The 16,867-nt window shown below is 41.4% G+C and overlaps 1 protein-coding gene across 1 annotated transcript in view; it reads left to right on the forward strand.

Annotated features, from left to right (window-relative positions):
* CTNNBL1 (catenin beta like 1) overlaps positions 1-16,867 on the forward strand; it is a 162,237-nt gene that overhangs the window by 89,897 nt on the left and 55,473 nt on the right. The window contains exon 11 of the mRNA XM_035006293.1: positions 10,119-10,300. Within this exon, the coding sequence (XP_034862184.1) occupies positions 10,119-10,300 (182 nt within the window). The remainder of the gene's footprint in view (positions 1-10,118; positions 10,301-16,867) is intronic.

The following is a 16,867-nucleotide window of genomic DNA, read 5'->3' on the forward strand; positions in this document are numbered from 1 at the left end:
GCCACTCAGGAGCCCCGAGATCTTATTTTTTAACATGTTTGGTACTATAAATTTCTCTCTAACTGCTACCTTAAGCCTGTCACACACATTTTGATATGTTGTATTTTTAGTTCAGAATACTTTCTGATTTATCTTTTCATTTCATCCTTGACCCCTGAGTTATTTAGAAGTGTGTTATTTACTTTCCAAATATTTAGGGATTTCCCAAATATCCTTCTATTTTTTATTTCTACTTTAATACCATTGTGGTCAGAGAACATACTTTACGTTATTTGAATCCTTTTAAATTTATTAAGACTTGGGGTGCCTGGGTGGCTCAGTCGTTAAGCGTCTGCCTTCGGCTCAGGTCATGATCCCAGGGTCCTGGGATCGAGCCCCGCATCAGGCTCCCTGCTCAGCGGGAAGCCTGCTTCTCCCTCTCCCGCTCCCCCTGCTTGTGTTCCCTCTCTCGCTGTGTCTCTCTCTGTCAAATAAATAAATAAAATCTTTAAAAAAAAAAAATTTATTAAGACTTGTTTTTGGCCCAGAACATAGTGTATGTTGCTAAATATTCCTTGTGCATCTGAAAAGAATGTTCTGTAAATATCAACTAGGTAATACAAATAACTCTTAGGTATTGATCTTATATTAAGCACCTTTGCTATGTCTCGTTATCAGTCTGGTTTTGTTGCAATAGCAACTCTGCAACCTCAAGGACTTTCAGTGACAGATGTTTATTTTTCACTCTTGATACATCCATCACTGGCCATCTGAAGTTCTGCTCCACATCTTTATTTTGGAATTCATACTAAAAGAACAGTGCTCAATGGGATGTAACTTTCTCGTAGCAGAGAGAAAAGGCTGATTAATGCAATAAATCTTTAAACTTCTCCTCTAAAGACACCTATATTACTTATGCTCTCATTTTATTGGCCATAAAAAGTCACATGGCCAAGCCTGATGTCTGTGGTGCGGGGAGGGAAGTATAAACAGTGATGTGTTTGAGCTAGCTCATACAGGCTCATGAAAGCTTACTGTGTGCCTCTCTTTCCAACACCATGTTTAGTGGGATCACATTGGTAACTTGAAATCTGGTAGAGTGGAAGTATTTATGCCATGTAAACTGGAAAATAAAACAATCAGCACTTTTTTCCTGGAGAACTACTTGTTGAACTTTTAGTAGCAAACCCCTGGGTATATGCCCTTTTTAGGGAGTAGCAGTTAATACGTGGGAACAAGATTATTTTCTGTCACATTTCATTTCAATAATTTATTAGTTTGTGCGTGTGTTTACATTTTACTAGCTATGACTTTTAATGCAAGATTAAATAGGAAGGAGTAGTGATCAAGGGCAAACTTTTCTTATTCCTGGGTTAAAGGGAATGTATTTTATTGAGTATAATGTTTGTTTTCAGAAAGGGAATGTATTTTATTGAGTATAATGTTTGTTTTGAGTTTTTTGGAGATAGCATTTATCAGATTAAGGAGATTTCTTCTCTTATTGATGTCACAGATTTTACATAATTGATCATTCAATTTTATCAAAAACTTTTTCTGCATTTATCGAGATGGTTTTTTAAAGTATGGTGAAAATTGCATTAACGGATTTTCTAATGTTGAACTAACCTTTCATTCCTGGAAGAAGCCCATCTTTTTTATGTTTTTTAGGATTCTGTATTTTATTTAGGAATTTGATACCAGTACCTGAGTGGGTTTGGCCTGTAAGTTTACCCTCAGAAAGCTTTTGTTTGTTTGTTTTAGCTTTATAAATGAGTTGAATGATGCTTTATTAAATGAGTCAAATAATGTAGGAGTTTAATATTAGAATTACTTCCTTCTTGAATATTTGGTAGAACTTGATAGTAATTGCTTCTGGACTTTAAATTTTCTTTGAGAGAAGATTTTTAACTACTGATTGAGTTTTCTGAATGGGTATAGACCCATTCAGGTTTTCTTTTTTATTTTTTTTTTAAGTCAGTTAGGGAAATTTATATTTTCCTAGGAATTTGTCCATCTTACCTGTTTTCCAAGTTTCTGATTTAAAATTATTCCTTATGCTCTGTTGGCTTAATATCTGCTATATCTGTAGTTCTCTCCCTTTCTTATCATACCCATTACTGGTTTTTTGTGTGTGCCTTTTCTCTCTTTCTTTATCACTCTTGCCAAAGATTTGTCCATTTTATTGGTCTTTTTGAAGAACCAGATTTGAGCTTTGTTGATCCTCTTTATTAGAGATTGGCAACGAAGGCCTGTGGAACAGATCTGGCTGAGGCCTGTTTTTCCAAGACTCAACAAGCTAAGAATGGTTTTTTGTATCTTAGAAGTGTCACATATATTTTAAAACACACACAAAGGAAAAGATGCTACAGAAACCATATATGGCCCATGAAACCTACAGTATTTTCTCTCTGGCCCTTTGCATAAAGTTTGCCAACGTGTGTTCTTTAGAGCCCTGGTTTTTGGTCACTTGATTGTTCATCTTACTTTACCATCAGCTCAGCCATGGCATAAGTGGTTTCTCTGCATACCGGGCCTACCATAGTGCTATACACCAAAATCTTAACCTCTGTCTTCTACATATTTGTTTTGTTCTCTGGCAATTAGTTGAGCAGTGGTTGGTACCAGTAGTTTATGAAAAAATGGATGGGAATAGAAATGGAAAATTGAAAAACTATGTCTAGCAACATAGAAGACCACCATTATTCTGTTTTAGCGGTGGAGTGTCTCTTAGCATCTCCCAGAGCACCAGTGTTCTTTGTCACAATAGTTTGAGAGCAACTATGAATTTAGTTATTTTGATCTCACTGTCTCATTCATAGAAATCCTGGATCCTGGAAGGTGATCTTCTACTCTGGGAGCTGAAAGGAAGTGAACTTTATCGTGTACATTGTAAAGCAAACAAAAATTATTTCATATGGCATTATCCAAGTTTCTTGCCAGGATTAATTTGTGGTTCACAATATCATTTAAAGACTGCCTGCCTGTCACCTTTTTTTTTCCATTTGTCAGTCCTTTTTAATCTCATTCCTAGACTCCAGACCGATACGTTTAAGCTGGACATCACTGCTGTGTCTCATAGGCACCCCAGGTTCAATCTGAATTCAGTCCTTTTCACTCCTAGTATACTATTACTTTGCTTTTTTTTTTTTTTTAACCCATCTCTCTGCCTCTGATATATTTTCCCTCTGTCTTCTGCTCCCCGCCACCAGCAAGTACTTTTCGATCCACTATGGCAGGTGTAATCTTTCTAATACACAAAATCAGCAGGCTTCATGTTTTGCTGCTGCCCTTTTGCTCTTTGCGTTCTAGCAGTACCGTGCACCGCTTCCCTGAATGTGCCCAGCTTACTGTGTCTTTGCATGCGCTCTTCTTTCTGTCTGCTTGAAACACCCTCTCCCTTTTCACCTGTCTGGGAAAGACATCCAGTAAAGGTTGGTTCGGGCATCATCTCTTTTGTGAGGCCTCTCTGACTCAGATACGGTCAGTCCTCCTTCCTGCGTTCCTGTTCTACTTTGTAGAAGAAAACCTTCACTGTGGTGCTAGGCTTTTCTCAGTATACCCATTGTCTGCATACCTGTCTCGCCTGTGAACTGAGTTCCTGACACACAGGAGCCGTGCCTGCCTCTATGTCGTCACCTTCTGTCAGGTACCTGTTAGGTACCTCATGTATTTGATGGAAGAACAAATGAACAAAAAAAGTTATACTCAGAATGTGTGTTTATTGGAAAAGTGTTTTTGTATAATAAAGAACAAGCTAATTAAAACAACAATGGAAAACTTCCCTCTCCCCATCCCTTCCTCCTCATCAAAAGGTTCATTTTGGCAGGATAAGGAGCAGTAGATGACTGTGTGTCATTTCCCACAACCGCGCACTTTCATAGAGGCTAGCATTCATTTTGGTCCTGGTGTGATCGACAACCTGATGAACCCAGACAACACTAAGATAAACTACTTGTCCTCCAGTAGAATAAATATTTCAAATAAAGTCAACCCAAGAAAGTCAGGCCAAACAGCTATTGATTGCTAAAAGCCTGAACTTAAGCCCAGTGAATATTCCAAAGTTCACCTCCATGCAGCTTGCCTAAATGGTGATCAATATGCAATTACTGCCCCCTTTAAACATGTCTTACACTGCCGACGTGAAGAAGGGTTTTACTTTTTAAATCTTTTGTTTGTTGAATTTGCTTAGGCAGGAAAAAAGAGAGAGAGAGCCTTGGCTAAATCAGAGTCTTTTACTTTTAGTATTTCCAACAGTTCTGTGTTATTTGTGAAATAGTTTGAATGTATGCTGCATGGTAACTGAAGGTGCCCTGGTACATGACCATCCTTCCATCTCAGGAGGCCTTTTCCTAGTGACTAAACAATGAGGATATTATAGCTTGGTTTCCTAATTTCTGCTCACATCATTATGTGCCCTAGTCATAACCTTTGCAAATTCAGGTTTGTGAAGTAGGATGCTCAAGTCCAGCTGCAGTGAAAACAAATAGATTATTTGCCTAGTTTCCTGTTAGAATTCCAGCTTGGTGTCTTTTTTTTTTTTTTTTTTTACCAGTATGATGTGCAAACTCTTTGTCATCTTTCACTTACACCATTGTCATGGTCTCCTAACTGTCCTGCCTGCTCCCCAGCTCTGTCTTCACTCTAGTGCCTTCATCACACGGCTGCCAGAGTAAGCTTTCTAGAATGTATCCATCTAGTGCCCTCCTTTTCTTCAACATCTCATGGCTTCTCAACATCTGTGGCATGGAGCCCGGGGCCCCAGGCAGCACATCTAGGGCCTGTTGTGACCTCTGCCCGCCTCTCCTTAGTCATCTGCTAACCCCGGTCAATCACAGCTACTTCTGCTTTGCCTAAGTGGCATGCTCTTAACGGTCTTCGTACCTTTGCACGTGCTGTGTACCCACTCTGTCACCACTGACTTCACTCTCTCCTCTCTGCCTGGCAAATGCTCATTCTTCAGACTGTGTTCAGATGTTATCTGCCGTCCATGTGACGCCTTCACTGACTTCTCCCAGATAAAATTAATTATCTCCACCTCTCACCTACTTGGACTTAATCTCCATTGCTTTGGGCTTTTGAAATTATTTATATTTAACTGTCCTTAAATTGCTTAAAGACAGGGAGCTTAGAATTACCAGCAGCTGGTGTAGTGCCTGCTGCATGAAGGCACATGCTCAGTAGTAACCTTTTTTTTTCTTTTAAACTCAGTAGTTGTGTTGAATGTCATTTTGAGTATCTGTGGGTTATTTTGATTAATTCTATGGCAAGGGGAGTAAAGGTAAGAATATTTATAATACATCCTTGGTCTTTTGAGGTTGGCATCAAGTAAGATGTCCAGCTTTGCTCAGTCCAGGTTTGCTGGGACTGAGAAGTTTCCCAGGATGTGGTACTTTCAGTGCCAAAAATGGAACAGTCTCAGGTAAACCAGGATGGGCTAGCACCAACGGGCCCTATCAACGAGCTTTTTACGTACTCCCCTTTTTTCCACTCACTGGGACTCAATTTTGGCTGGCTGTCTGACCTAAGATAAGGATGCCTTGTCATCCTTAGCACTTTAATAATGCCATGTCTTAATATTGTTTCCTCTACAAAAGACTATCCAGAGGGATGCTATTTCTGATTGCTTTTCTTGGGCTTTCAGGTGAGAAATTGGGTGAAGGGCTTTGGGTTATGTTATTACCACCTTTTTGGTAAGGCTTGCTTCCCCTTGCCTGATAGTCACCTTACTCCATCTGTCCATTCTCCCCTTTTATATCTTTAGTATCCTTATCACCACCGGCTTCTCGATGCTCTAAAAATATGACTGAATTTTCCATATTCTTAAAAATAATAATTAAAAAAAATCTTACCCTGGTTTCCCTCTTAAGCTGATGGACTTTCTTCTCCAGGCTTTACTAGGAGTAGCTCACACTCACCCCTCTTACTCTCTCACCTGCTTTGAAATATTTACATATATATCTTTCTTTTCCTATACTCCCCCACATATACATAATCTCTCTCTCGCTCTAAAGTAACTAACACATAATGGTCTCAGAATAAGTGTGTTGAATTATATCTTAACTCCTAGAACCAGTTCTTTACTTGGAGGTCTTATTGTGTCATACAAGACCTTTGGTATAGCCCATGTTTTCCCCTCAGATCTAAGCTAGGAATACCGTTCCTTTATGCTTCAAAAATGCAGGCTTCTGTCTCTTCTTTGACCATGCCGGCCCATTTCCACCGTAGGGCCTTTGCATGTGCTATTCCTTCTGCCTTTAATGTTTTGCCCCTAAACTGTACAAGACCATTCATCTCAACACTCAGATCTCAATACAGATGTTACCTTTAAAGAGTCCTTCCTTAATAACCTAACCTAAAATATCCTCTTTCATTCTTTTACATTGCATTTTTCCATGACAAACTATCAAGTATCTTGATTTTCCATTTGTCTCCTGCAGTTAAGAGTGTAAGCTCCATGAGGACTGGGTCTTGATCTGTCATATTCACATGAGATGTATCCAGTAAATATTTGTAGATTGAATAATACATGGGGGAAAAAGTTATTTGCCAACTTCTACTTTTGCCTGATGATTTCATATTAATTTAGTCTCCCCAGATAGATTTACATGTTTTTGAAAGCAGAAGCCATGTCTTAATTTTTGTTTTTCTCTTGTGTCTACTACAGTACTGAGTAGTTCCTCAGTAAATACTGAATATTGGCTTGGTTGGTTGATTTACCAGGTATACTAAGGTATGAAATGATTGACTTGTTCCTATCTCATAGAATGTTAAAAAAAACACTATAAGGTTATAGAAAATTATACTCCTTAGAGAACTGTTTGCAAGAACAGTAGCCAGTGACAGGGAAAAAATCACCTTTATTTTTTCTTGAAAACGGTTTAACTTTCCTAAGTCTAAAAAGTAATACATGTTCATTATGGAAAAATGAAAGATACTGAAAAATAGAGAAAGGAATAATAAGATGCAGAAAGCATTTGACAAAAGCCAGCACCTTTCATGATAAAAATAATACCTAAACTAGGAATAGAAGGGAACTTCTCCAACCTTTCATATTAGAGCATCCACAAAAAATCCACAGCTAATATCATACTTAATGGTGAAAGACTGCGTGCTTTCCCCCTAAGATCAGCAACAAGACAAGGATGTCCACCTTCACCACTTATATTCAGCATTGTACTGGAGGTTTTAGCCAGGGCAGTTAGGCAAGAAAATGAAATAAAAGGCATCCAGATTGGAAAGGAAGAAGTAAAACTATTTCTGTTTGCAAATGATGTTATCTTGTCTGTAGACAATCCTAAAGAATCCACCAAGAAGTTATTAGAACTAATAACTGAGTTCAGCAAGGTTGTAGGATAATATAAAGATTAATGTACAAAAATCAGTTGTATTTTTGTACACTTGAAATGAACAGTCCAAAAATGAAACTATGAAGACAGTTCCATTTACAATAGCATCAAGAATACAATACCTAGGAATAAATTTAACAAAAGAAGTGCAAAATTTATACTCTGAAAACTACAAAACATTGTTGAAAGAAATTAAAGGAGAGCTGATAAATGGAAAAATATTTCATATTCATGGATCAGAGGCTTAATATTGTGAAGATGGCAATACTCCCCCAAAATGATCTACAGATCCAGCACAATCCCTGTCGAAAAGCCAGCTGACTTCATTGTAGAAATTGACAAGCTGATCCTAAAATTCATATGGAATTTCAGGGGACCTAGAATAGCTAGACAGTCTTAAAAAAAGAAGAACAATGTAGGATTTCCAATTTTAACACTTACTACAAAGCAGTGGTTGGTAATCAAGACAGTGTGGAACTGGCATAAATTAATAGAATATATTTGAGAATATTTGAGAAGATAAAACTGTGTGTCTATGGTCAGCTGATTTGCAACAAGAATACCAAGACCATGGAATGGGGAAAGAATAGTCTTCAAAAAATGGTACTGGGACCGTTGGATATCCCCATGCAAATTAATGAAGTTGTACCATTATTTCATGCTACATACAAAGATTAACTCAAAATGAATCAAGAACTAAATACCAGAACTTAAAGTATTAAACTCTGTTTCTTAAGATTTTTATTTATTTATTTGACAGAGAGAGAGATAGCGAGAGCAGGAACACAAGCAGGGGGAGTGGGAGAGGGAGAAGCAGGCTTCCTGCCGAGCAAGGAGCCCGATGTGGGACTCGATCCCAGGATCCTGGGATCATGACCTGAGCCGAAGGCAGACGCTTAACGACTGAGCCACCCAGGCGCCCTAAAGTATTAAACTCTTAAAAGCAAACGTAGGTGTACATCTTCATGACATTGGATTTGGCAATGGTTTCTTGGCTCTGACACCAAAAACACAGGTAACAAAAGACAAAACAGATGAGTTGGACTTCATCAAAATTAAGAACTGGTGTGCTTCGAAGGATACCATCAGGAGAGTGAGAAGGTGGCCCCTAGAATAGAAGAAAATATTTACAAATCATATATCAGGGACTTGTATCCAGAATAAAGAGCTCTTGCAACTAAGTAATAAAAAGAATTAAGCTAATTAAAAAATGGGAAAAGGATCTGAATAGCCTTCACCTATGAGATAGGAGCAAGTCAATCATTTCATCGTAGTATACCTGTTAAATCAACCAACCAAGCCAATATTCAGTATTTACTGAGGAATTACTCAGTACTGTAGTAGACACAAGAGAAATAGATATTTCTCTGAAGAAGATATACAAGTTTGTAATAAGCACATGAAAAGATGCTTGACAGCATTAGTTATCTGGGAAATGCAAATTAAAAGCACAGTGAGATACCATTTCACACCCACTAGGATGGCTTGAACCAACAAATCAGCTGACAAGTATTGGTAAAGGGGTGGAGAAGTCAGAACACTTATACACTGCTGGTGGGCATGTCAAATGGTGCAGCCAGTTTGGAAAAAAAGTCTGATCGTTCCTCAGAAGGTTAAACATAGAATTACCAAATGTCCCAGCAATTCCACTTCTAGGTGTACATACATCCAAGAGAAATGAAAACATATGTCCACTCAAAAACTTGTACAAGAATGTTTTTAGCAGCATTATTCATAATAGCCAAAAGGTAGACACACCCCAAATATTCATCAGTGGATGGATAGACAAATTATGGTATATCCATACAATGAACTATATAATTCAGCCACAAAAAAGAAGGAAGTACTGACACATGCTACAGCATGGATGAATCTTGAAAACATGATGCTGAGGGGAGGAAGCCAGTCACAAAAGACCACACGTTGTATGATACCCCTTACTTGACATGTCTGGAATAGGCAAAGCCATAGAGACAGAAAGTAGATCAGTGGTTGCTAGGGTAGGATCGGATGGGAGGGGAGGGGGGTGACAGCTAAAGAGTAGGGGATTTCTTGTCAGGATAATAAAAATGTTCTATAATTGACTGTGGTGATAGTTGCACATATCTGTGAATATACTAAAATTCATTGAATTGTACATTTTAAATGGGTAAATTGTATGGTATGTGAATTATATTTTGATAAAGCTGTTAAAAGAAAGAAAAAGGAATAATAAGGCAATTCATAATCCCACCACCCTGAAATAACCTGTTAGCATTTTGATCTATTTCTTCCCAGTCTTTTTTTTTTTTTTTAAAGATTTTATTTATTTGAGAGAGAGAGAGAGAGAGAGAAACAGCATGAGAGGGGAGAGGGTCAGAGGGAGAAGCAGGCTCCCCGCTGAGCCGGGAGCCCGATGTGGGACTTGATCCCAGGACTCCGGGAACATGACCTGAGCTGAAGGCAGTCGCTTAACCAACTGAGCCACCCAGGCGCCCTCCCAGTCTTTTTTAATACATATTTTTCACATAATTGAGGGAATGTTTCATATAGAATTTTGAATATTACCCTTTGTGCTTATCATTCTGGCCATAGGAATTCATTCATTCTATTATAGACTTTCCTAATTATTAACAAGTATATAATATTCTGTGCAGATCTATCATTATGTAATAATATTCTCATTGGTGGATGTTTAAGTTGTTTTGTTCTTTCCTTCTTTCCCCCCCATTTTAATGAGTACACCCCCCCCCCTTTTTTGGAGACTAGAACATCCCCATGAAGTGCCTTATATGAAACTTCTTTTGTTCCCAGAGAAAAGAAGATCTCCCGGAGCAGTGCCCTGAAAGTGCTGGACCATGCCATGATTGGACCCGAGGGCACAGACAATTGCCATAAGTTTGTTGATATTCTTGGCTTACGAACCATCTTTCCCCTCTTTATGAAATCTCCCAGGAAGATCAAGAAAGTAGGAACCACTGAGAAGGAACATGAAGGTAGGGTTCACTGGAGAAGTCAGCCTACTAATTTAGAAAGAATGGAGGGAATGAGAGCTACTTTGAAAAACTGTGATGTGCGGTTGAGGAGCGGACTCTGAGACTGGAAGAGTCCCACCTTTTTCTTTTCTTCCATTTTCTGTGCATGAAAATGCAGCCTGGAGACCCCAGATCACTGATGGTCTTTGTTGCATTGGTTCTCTGCTTCCTTAAATCCTGGTGGTTTCATTTCCTTCTGGCCTATTAATAAGTCTGTGCGTGAGGGTTTTGTTTTCTTCACTGTAATTTGTAGTGAGGTGTCTCTCTGATGGAAGACCCTTTTGAAAAGAGAAATGAGGTGGCAACACATGTCACCTCCAGAGTGGTGCTTTCATGTATTTCTGTATTAAAGTATGATTCAGCCAACATCAGGAATTGCCGAAATAAACTATTTACAGCCAAGGTTCCCCTTTTTATGTTTCTCCTCCCTGATGGTGCACACTCCCAGCAAAATGCTGCCATGAATTTCGATGTTGTAACCAGAGTAGTTATTGCTCGGCCGATCTCCTCCTCCTATTGTCTGGTGGCCTGCTGCATCCCTCCCCCCACCCCCCGTAAGTAGCTGCAGTGCAATCTGGAAGGCCAGGAATTTATGAGCATTGACAGTTCTGCTGGAGACTAACAGACACTTGCACTGGGGAATTTACATGGTTGGATGGTTATTTTAAAGTGTGGGGAAGGGGCAGAGGAGCTGGTGTGTGTGAGAGAGGAGGAAAAACCTGAGCTGATTGGCCCATTTGGTTGTCTTGTCAGAAGTTAATGTTTGTTCCATGGTTTGGGTGATTTTTTTTTGTCAGTGATTGGTAGAATTGGTGTGGATATCTACAGGATCTTTTGGATTCCTCACCCTCCTGGGTAGAAGTTTGAGAGTTCCTGTCTATCCCTTCTCAAGTGGATTTGGCTTAGCCTTTTCTAACTCAGTGGCTAAAGGGAAGGTGACGTTACTGTCTTCAGTGGTCACTTCCAGCAGTGTCTTCTCTGATCACATCAGCTCTCCAGAGACAACAGAAAGTCAGGCTGGGGTGGAACTGGCAGGGCAAAAAACTGGACTTGAGATCTGAGAACAAGGAGAGAGTTTGGTTCATCCCCAATCAGTTACTGGCCACACACCAGCTGTGAACACGTTAACCCCACTGCCAGTCTGTTTTCTCTCCTCAATGGGAATTTAGCAAAATGAGGCCCCGGGAAAGTGAATGGGTTGTTCTGGAGATCTAAGAGACAAAGTTTTGCAGACAGTCATCAGTCATTGGACACCTGCCGCATTTCTGGCACTACTGGGTTATGGGCTCTCTAATTTAGGCCTCACAACCTCCAAAGTAGATCTGGTTTTTAGGTAAGGGAATCAGCTGAGAAAGGAACCAACCTGTGGTTCTACGGCTCACTGGCTGTGTGACGACAGACCTTTTACTTAACTTCTCTGGACTGCATTTTCCTTTCGGGTCTGTAAAATAAGGAAACTAGACTAGTGAATTAGAAGCTCTGATACTTATACCTTAAGATTCTGAGGCACAGGCCCTAGTTGTCAAGGCTTTATCCTATCATCCAGGAAACTCACCAGGAACTGTGCCGTGGCTGACTCGGGATTCTGTTGAGAGACCTGATGCATCTTGAGCATGCTTGAAGAACGGTACAGTAGGAAAACAGCCCTTAGCAGGCTCTTGCTCTGTGTGCATGGTACTGAGTTGAGGAAAAGTGACAGATTCAGAGCAGCTGTTTCCTTCTGAAAAATGTGCCCAGTGGCGTGCTGGTAACAGTACATTTGCTTTAGAGTATACCTGCATTAGAAATTTGATAACATTATATTAGTGAGGGCAGTGGCTTGGTAAGACAGCTCCTGGAAGGCATGTTTGGCCTGTAATGGCTGGTGAGGATGAGCTCTGCATTCTGAATACACCAACACCCAGACAGAAGAAATGAACCCCAAAGAGAAAAATGCAGCCCTGGTCCTCCTCCCGCCCCTGCTGGCTGGCTGGTGCTGCTCCTGGCACACTGGCCCTCAGGCCTTGATGGGAGTGTGAGAATGGAGGCAGAGCAGAGTAGGGCAGGGGCACATGGTGCAAGGTTTCTTTGTCCTGTCCTCGGGGTTATTCTCCCTGTGCTGGCCCTTCTGATGCAAGTGGACCAGGTTTGTGTAGTAAGTTAGAGCACAGCAGCCTCAGACCACCAGGAGTATCTGCAGACATGCCCAGCTCATTCTTGCCCCCAGGCTTCTGCCGTGCTCTCCCCTCCATCTGCAACAATTTTCTCTGACCTGTCTGTCTGGATGCCTTTCAGTCATCCTTCAGGTCCTTAGTTTTTTGTTTTTTGTGTCTTTTTAAGACTCATTCATTTTAGAGAGAGAGACAGAGCATGAGAGGGAAAGGGAATACCAAGCAGACTCTGGGCTGAGCACAGAGCCCAACATAGGGCTCGATCTCATAACCATGTGATCACAATCTGAGCCAAAACCAAGAGTCAGATGTTCAACCGACTGTGCCACCCAGGCACCCCTTCAGGTCCTTAGTTTTGATGTCACTTTCTCAGGGAAGCATATGATGAGCCCCTAGACTAGCATAGAGCCTCCTATTACATGGAGTCTTGGTCCTAGGACTTTGCCTTCATAGCCCTAAGATTATGGAACCAATGGCCTTGTCACCTCTGGGTCCCAGGGCTTAGCCTGGTGCTCCGCATGTGGTAGATGCACAGTAAACAGTAATTGACTGTCATGAATGAACAACCACTTCTCTAAAGGACTGATGGTTAAGCACAAACATGGATTTGGGACTCTCCCTAGAACCCTGCATGGTTGAAGTCAATGCAGTTGACTTTAGTAGATTGTTTGAAAGCAAAAACAAATGGGTTGCTAGCCATAAGTTTTACTTTATTTCGTTGGCTTTGAAATTATGGCAGAAGCCTTCCTTTAGAGCCATGCCCTTAAGAACCACGTCTGAAATTGAATAAAGGAAACCTCATTTAAAATGGAGTGAGGAGGCCAGAAGGGGGAGCTCTCATCCCCTAACACTTGCTGTCAACTGCAGACCCCAACCGGAAGAGACATATCTTGCACTCCCCACAGGAAGAAGTTTATACTTTACTACCCCAGAGGAGGAAGAAAGATTTTCCCCTTGCCCAGCAACAGCCTAGCCAATGAAAAGCCACTACACTCCAAACTCCTGGTTTATATGGGTGTACTTTTGTTTATAACATCCCCTCAGGACGCCCCCCCCCCCCCAATAAAAGAGCAGTCTTCTCCTTTGTTCTCTGGACTTGCTTATAGTTTTGCCATAGCTTGAATGGCCTGAATTGTAATTCTCTACTAATCCTGAGTAAAGCCATTTTTGCTGGTAAAATAGCAGTTTTATTTTTAAGATATCGTACATTATGTACATTATGGATAGAACTTCCTTATATAAGTGAGGCCACCCTATGACAAACTTCTTTTGGTAATCCAACAACTCCTAATTAAGCACTATAGGCTGAGAATTACCTTGCCAGTCCAGAACCTCTAGAGGGCTGCTCTGTGCTCCCTCCCTTTCTTGTCAAACCTCAGGGACTCCTCACATATGAGAGTGAACTGTCTTTAAGTTCATCCTGGTCCAGTCTCAGCACTCGTCACCTCTCAGCACCTTCCCCCAAACTCTTAGGGTAGCAGTATAGCCTGGTGTGGTACAGATAGATGTGCTGCTTATCAACCATGCGATCTGCCTAAACTCTCTGAGCCTTAGTTGCCCTGTCTGTGAAATGCTAGATGTACCACGTGAGGTGGTTGTGAGGGTCAGGTGAAATGACCTATGTAAACTTAGTGTGGACCTCAGAATAGAGTAGGTACATTAAGAAGTACAAGTTGTCACCTCTACCAATCCTGTCTCCACTTCTGCCCATCGTGGCCTTTGTTCCATGCACCCATTCTCCTTAGAGGTCACCAGGAAACCAGGCTGCCCACACCTGCGGGGCGGGGTGGGGCCCAAGGAGGGGGCTGGTATGTGACTGGGAGAGTGAGTGGATTTTACCGGCCTGCGGTGTAATTACTCCATGATAGCTGCGTGAGACTGGGCAGACTGCTTGTTGATGGGCATGTTAGGCGTCATGATATGCTAAATAGTGGGGTGGCGTAAAAACAGCTGTGTTCCCCAAGTCGACAGAAGGGGTTGGGAGAGGAGAATCTCTAGATTAAGGTGACTCTAGAGGGGAGGTAAGAAGCAAAAACCACCCTTACGGCCTAGAATTGCTGGTAATTTAGTTCCGCTTTTGTTGAGTTGGGCTGGAGAAGGACAAGAATTATTGTAATTGAAATCCTTTCAGGTTTGCATAATAAAGCCTTCAGAAATAGATCAGGGGAGGCACTTAACTTGGGGGTTGGGTTGGAAAGAAAAAATTTGCCTTTGGGTATAATAGCATGATTGGCTGCCTCCTTGATTTTATAAGGATTAGTATAGTATGCGTCGTCTCCTTGGTTTAACTGCTTTAGAATGGGAGGGAAGAAGAAAAGAGCTGGGATCCAGAAATGGCATTTGACCTTTACTTCTTGTCTCTTTTAAAATTCTTATTAAAATAGGTCCAATTGTCCTTGTATTGCTTCATTAGGTAAGTGAGTTATTGAGTTTGTAGCAGTTCTAGTTAATTGCGCTGTTTTAACATGGTTCCCCTGGAGGCTGTTCCAAGCTTTAAGGGAGTGAGCTACGAAGCAGTGTGTAGGTGTGCGATGTGCATGCTAGGCATATGCACACATTCTACCTCATCAGCAGTGACAGCAGTTGATAACAGGTCAGTGCTTTAAAGAATGCTCTTCTGTCATCTGCAAAGAATTGTAAGTGATTCCAGCGGACTCCATGCATCAGGAAGTGTGTAGTTGTCTGGTGCTTCTCGGACTCCCAGCAGCCAGGAAGCACAGACCAGAGTTCCTGCCACCTACCCACCCACGTTGGAAGAGGGAAATGGCAAAACCTTTGCCACCATCAGAAGAGAAGCGAGTTTGGTCAGCATCAGTGAAAAAGAAACATTTTTGATGCCTCCACAGTGGCTTGTGGCAATGACATGGCATCGTTTGGGGCTGCCTTTTATCAGGGATCCTGCTATGTTCAAAATTTAACAAAGACAGGAACGAAATTCTGGGGGATGTGTTCTTCCCTGGTATTCCATCTCCAGATCCTTTTCCTTGGCTTGTCCCTGTCCCTCAAGCGTTCGGTTTTGCATGGGTTAGCAGTGTCTTCCCTCAGTTGTTTTTGTGTTTTACTGTTTAGACTGTCCTTGATTTCATCTGCTTCCTGCAGCTTTAACCCACATTTCTTTGCTGTTGATCCCCAAATCTTCCCAGGCTCTAGTCAGTTCAGCTAATTAACCAGCAGACAACTCCATCAGACAGGCCAACTCAGCTCATTCAAAACCACACTCATTCCTTCATTGCCCAAGGCTCATCTGCTTTTCCTGTCTGGGTAATGGTCACAGCACCACCCTCCACTCCACCACCCAAGGCAGAGATCCATGCGCCATGCTTCACTCTCATAGTCCCCACATGTAATTGATCATAAGTCCTGCAAATTCTGCCTGAGTCAGTCCTCTCCAGTACGACTCTGCCCTTTATCACCTCTCCTGTCACTACAGCTTTAAGAAGTCTCTCTGCCCTAGCCTACCAGCTCTGCTGTCCCCTCAAAATCTATCCTGCATGCCCCCACCCAAATGAGAGAGACACTCCCAGCCCACAACTGTAAAATTACAATCTATGGGAGGGGGGACTAAACATAGGGAATAAAGCAGTTTCACATGTATTTACCAGAAAACCATATTAGCAAATGCAAAAACATACCAAACAAGAATTACTTCATTATTAAGGGGAACAGGAGAATAGGAATGCTTAGCGAGGAAGGCACTGCTGGTGGAAGGCAGAGGAGGGGAATAGGATAGAAGCAGACAGTGCAGGGATTTCAACCTACTGGCTTGTTGTTACCTGTATTCAGCACCTGTAGGAGTGCCTTTACACATCTGATCATGTTTGAGTCTTACAGCCACCCCACAAGGGTAGTGGTATTTCTCATTCTGAAAATGAGGAAGTTGTCATGACTTCAAGTCATATAATGGGTGTCTGAACTAAGACTTACACCCTCAGCTTCTGACCATAAATTCCACACTCATTGCATGAAACAATACCATCAGTATGTGCTCTTCTGGATCCACGCCAGCTTGTTCTTCTCTGGGTTGCTGGTGAAATCAAAAGTTCTTGACCAGAAGACCTTGATTCTAATCTTGGTGCTTTGACCCAGGGGCAGGTCATCATGATGGTGGAGGCTCTAATTACTTCCCCTTTCGAATTGCACAAGGTATTGGGAGCAAATGGCAAAATGACTCAGATTGTGTCTAGGCAATGCTAGTGCCCTTCACGGGGCTCACTCATGGTAGATGCTCAGTAAATATTGGTGGGATGTATAAATGAATTTATTTAACACCAACATAGCATTAACCATGACAGGATCAAGGCAAATGTCAGTAGTTAAGAGCATTGCACAATTCAAGGGATTCTTACCATGTTAACCAATGTATGGTTCTCCCACAAGG

This window comes from Mirounga leonina, unplaced genomic scaffold (assembly GCF_011800145.1).
Source record: "Mirounga leonina isolate KUSES-001 unplaced genomic scaffold, KU_Mleo_1.0 Mir_150, whole genome shotgun sequence".
In the NCBI taxonomy this organism is placed as follows: Eukaryota; Metazoa; Chordata; class Mammalia; order Carnivora; family Phocidae; genus Mirounga; species Mirounga leonina.